At 46.7% G+C, this 4526-nt stretch overlaps 1 protein-coding gene across 1 annotated transcript in view; it reads right to left on the reverse strand.

Moving 5' to 3' along the window:
* The window catches only part of LOC139023125 (uncharacterized), a 27510-nt gene extending 22984 nt beyond the window's left edge, over positions 1-4526 (reverse strand). The window contains exons 1-2 of the mRNA XM_070435542.1: positions 4371-4526; positions 8-102 (exon numbers count right to left, since the gene is read on the reverse strand). Coding sequence (XP_070291643.1) covers positions 8-102; positions 4371-4526 — 251 coding nt within the window. The remainder of the gene's footprint in view (positions 1-7; positions 103-4370) is intronic.

Below are 4526 nucleotides of genomic sequence, written 5' to 3' on the forward strand. Positions count from 1 at the left end.
GACAGACCATCTAGATGCTCTTTCCCTCATTCCCGAACGACAACAGATGGAGCCTGATTTGATTTCCTCAGCAGAGGACTCCAATTTGAAATCAGCAGGCAGCTAAAAAATAGCACAGAGGGGAGAAAAAGGGAATTCATARAGGATGCATTTACCATCCATCTGAGATAGGGGACTGCACAGTGTGTGTGTGTGGGGGTGGGGTCTCTTTGTCCCATGGCCCTGGTATTTAAAAAGGACGGGCAGGAGGAGGCAGAACAATAGAAGGCCACGCTTTAGTGACACTCTATCCCAGTCGGAAAGATGCAGCAGCCACAGTTACTATCCCACTGTAATCAGGCCAGCTCSTACTGCAGTGTCCAGAGACAACTACATTTAGTTAAATGTTGCTGTTGTGGGTTCAATACATTAGAAGTGTGTTTGATGTCCCTWTCCCAAGCCACTTACAGACAACCCGCCATGGTTATTACACTGTGTTCAACTTCAAAGGAGGTCAGATTTGAATGAAGACAGAGAGAACCAAGTGAGGCATAAAAAAATCTATTTGTATTTGTCACATGCGCTGAATACAACAGGTGTAGAACTTAAAGTGGAAATGCTTACTTATAAGCCCTTAAAATAAACAATGCAGTTAAGAAAAATACCCCCAAAAAATTAAAAATAAAAGTAACAAGTAAATAAAGAGCAGCAATAAAATAACAATAACGAGGCTATATACAGGGGGTACCGGTACAGAATCAATGTCCCGGGGCACCGGTTAGTCGAGGTAATATGTACATGTAGGTAGAGTTATTAAAGTGACTATGCATAGATAATAACAGAGATTTAGCAGACCAGCTAAAAAGAGAGAGGTGTGGGCAAATAGTCTGGTAGCCATTTGATTAGATGTTCAGGAGTCTTATGGCTTGGGTAGAATCTGTTAGAAAGCCTCTTGGACCTAGACTTGGTGCTCCAGGATACGGCGTGCCTGCGGTAGCAGAGAGAACAGTCTATGACTAGGGTGCTGGAGTCTTTGACAATTTTTTGGGCTTTCCCCTGACACGCCTGGTATAGAGGTCCTGGATGGCAGGAAGCTTAGCCCTAGTGATGTACTGGACCGTATGCACTACCCTCTGTAGTGCCTTGCGTCGGAGGCCGAGCAGTTGCCATACCAGGCAGTGATGCAACCCGTCAGGATGCTCTCGATGGTGCAGCTGTGGAAGCTTTTGAGTATCTGAGGACCAATGCCAAATCTTTTCAGTCTCCTGAGGGGGAGAAGTTTTGTCGGCCTTTCACGAGCTGTCTTGGTGTGCTTGGACCATGTTAGTTTGTTGGTGATGTGTACGCAATAGAAACTACACCTCTTGTCGCTCCTCCGTTCCTACAGGCTGAATTCCAAGCTGTGGGTCCATCCTTTWAGTAATGAATCCTCTCATATCATTACTTTCTGCCAATTCAAGCAGTCCAAGGGAGGGGTTGACGACACACAGTCAAATGTCCCAAGTTCTTATCTGAAACAGTAAAACTGACCCACCTAACGGATAACATTCCTGATACAATCCTGACCGATAACACAACCTAACGGTCGTAAATAGCCATTAGTCTAGTCAGTCTGGCCTCCAGAGAATAATCCTTATAATGGACCAYTGGGAGGGCTGTAAATCACAGTGTGGAGCTGCTGTATGACCTTTGGGGTGAAGAGGTCACAGGGTCAAGACATTGGCGGTTGTTATGCAACTGCACATTTGCATTTAGGTGAAAAACAAACATCCACATCCGATTGAATGTTCAGGTCACATGGCTGGCTTGAATTGCACCATTCAACACTGGAACATATTTCAGAGCCATTTCAACAGTTCCATGCTGTGCTTTTGTTATAGGAGTCAGCTGACCCCATTGTGTAGTTTCCAGGTGGTGTTGAGCATCAGCACCTTGACTCCACCACCACAGCCAGAGCACTGAGATCCTCTAAGTCTCCACCTCCCTACTGAACCAGGAGGAGCTGTGTGTCCACAGAGAACACACCAGGGTCATTACCTGACCTACAAACCCAAACCTGCCACAGTAATGAGTGGGGAAAGGGGTGGAGGAGGAGAGGCAAGGGAATTGATGCAGCTCTCAACTATGTGTGTGTGAGTGAGTGAGAGTAGGGGAAAGGGAGAGAGGAGGGGAAAGAGGGGGGAGAGAGTGTGTATGTGTGTAAGAGAGCCCTCATTAACACTAAAGGGTGTTGAAGAAGTCCTTTGCCACTCCATGGTGAGAGTATGAAACAATGGATTCTTCAAAACATAGAGAGAGTGAGAGAGAGAGGACTTGCGTGAATTGAATGATTCCAAATAGAGAATGAGAAACCCATTTTAAATCAATCTCATTTTGATGAAGTGATCTAGAGAAACACTCCATTAAGGGTTTTCCATTGGTTGGCCCGTACCAACCAGTGCTGGCTTAAGATAGAGAGTTTGGTGATTTTGGATGGGGAAGTTTGGGCCCTTGCCTGCCTGGGGTTTCCCTGTGCCTGCCTGAGTATAAACACTGACCCAAATCCCCTGATAGGACTAGAGAATCATCAGGGCGCTGATCTAATAGCAGAGAGAGGTGGATGCCCGTGGCTGGAACCACTACCATTCAACACATTCCCCATCACAGACACACAGCTGAAGGAGAAGAGGAAGGGGCAGACAAAATAGCGAGAGAGGAGAGCCGAAGGGAAACAGGAGGAGGGAGGGATTGTGGAGAATTACACCCCCCCCCCCCCCCCCCCAACACCACACAACCTGTCACAAACACAATCCTTCAAAACAACAAACCTTATCCAACAACATGCCAACCCTAATCAGAAACCTGTGGTGATTCACCAACACCTCTATGGTGGTGGGGGAGGGGTTATACAGTGAAAAGTCAGCTGAACAGCCATTGAAACATCCAATTTGACATGTTCTCTCCCACACGCTGCTACACATTCAGAAAGAGAGGGGAGAGGAGATGGGGGGTGGGGGGTAGCCATTGAAAGGAGAGGACACAGGATAGAGGGGCGTGAGCAAAACTGACATCCCAACAGCAATGAGAACTCCTGTGAAATCTGAACAGACCGAGGGATTCGGAGGGATGTACCGACAGAGAAACAGACAGACAAACAGACAGAGAGCGAAACAAAGAGAGAGAGAGAGGTGCATAAAAACGGTAATATTCTGAGTGCTGAGAAACTGGGTAGAACTGGCCAAACCTATTCAGCAATAAGACATCTACACAATCTAACACACGCTAGGCAGCCTAGCAGTTAAGAGCGTTGGGCCAATAACTGAAAGGCCGCTGGTTCGAATCCCCGAGCCGGCAAGGTGATATAAATCTGCCGTTCTACCCTTGAGCAAGGCAGTTAACCCCCTAACACCTGCTCCCCGGGCGCCGATGACATGGACGTCGATTAAGGAAGCCTCTCTGATTCAGAGGGGTTGGGTTAAATGTGGAAGACATTTTGGTTGAATGCATTCAGTTGTGCAACTGAGTAGGTGTCCCCACTTCCCTTTCAAACATTGCCACTCAGGACACCTTTCACTCTATTATAAAGAATGAAGAGAGACAATCAGGAAGGAAATGATTGTCAAACCAAAGTGTAGAAATATTAATGTCGCCAACCATTCAGTGTGTGTGTGTGTGTGACTAACATGTCATCGTTGGGAATCTTTCTCCACGTACAAATTAAGTGAAATACAAGACCTTTTGCTCAGAGACGGAGCATAAGCACTCAACAGACTCCTGGGAGACGAGCGGTATGTCTGTGTAAATATAGCAACGTACAGGGAGCATTCCTAGAAGCTGTTAACATCCAGCTCCAACCACAGCCATGACAAGCAACGCAAAGCAAACAAAGCTYCCAACTACATGTCAAGACAGAGAAGGTGGGCAGTAGCAATGTTCTACACTAACATGGAGGAAATAGGTGGAGCAGCCAGGAACAAAGTTGGAGTTCAGACTGCCAGAAAGAGAGTCAGTAGGGGTAAATAGGAGTTCTCCAGGGGAAATGACTTATTTTTCAACTAAACACTTGTCCTCTAACCCTCCTATCACATCGTGAGATGCAGCTCATTTTGAACTTCATGTAAAATGACCATAAGATTCCAGCTTTGTCATCACAGAGCAGATTTCTCCCTCCAAAAAGAAACGGCCATTTTGAAATCACTTCTAAAACAGTGGTCTCACAGACCACAACAGCTACACCAAAACCACTGTCTCTCACTGTATTTAACAAATGCACACACACTACTTGAACACGAATGGCTTGCCAGTTGCATGCATGTCAACTCCTTGTATCCAGACCTCTAACATCCACTTAGACAGAAGGAAATGTTACAGCCCTTGGCCATCCAACACAGTCCGTGGTTACTGTGTCTTACCTGACCTGACTCTGTGCATGGCCCTGGGCTGAGAGCAGGAGTGTCCCCAGGTGGAGAGCTGGAGTCGTCCTCTTCCTTGGAGGTCTCCACCACCATCTCCTCCATCCCCATCATCACCTCCATAGTCTCCATGAAAGCAGAGAGCGGAGAGCTCAT

This window comes from Salvelinus sp. IW2-2015, linkage group LG27 (assembly GCF_002910315.2).
Source record: "Salvelinus sp. IW2-2015 linkage group LG27, ASM291031v2, whole genome shotgun sequence".
Classification (NCBI taxonomy): domain Eukaryota; kingdom Metazoa; phylum Chordata; class Actinopteri; order Salmoniformes; family Salmonidae; genus Salvelinus; species Salvelinus sp. IW2-2015.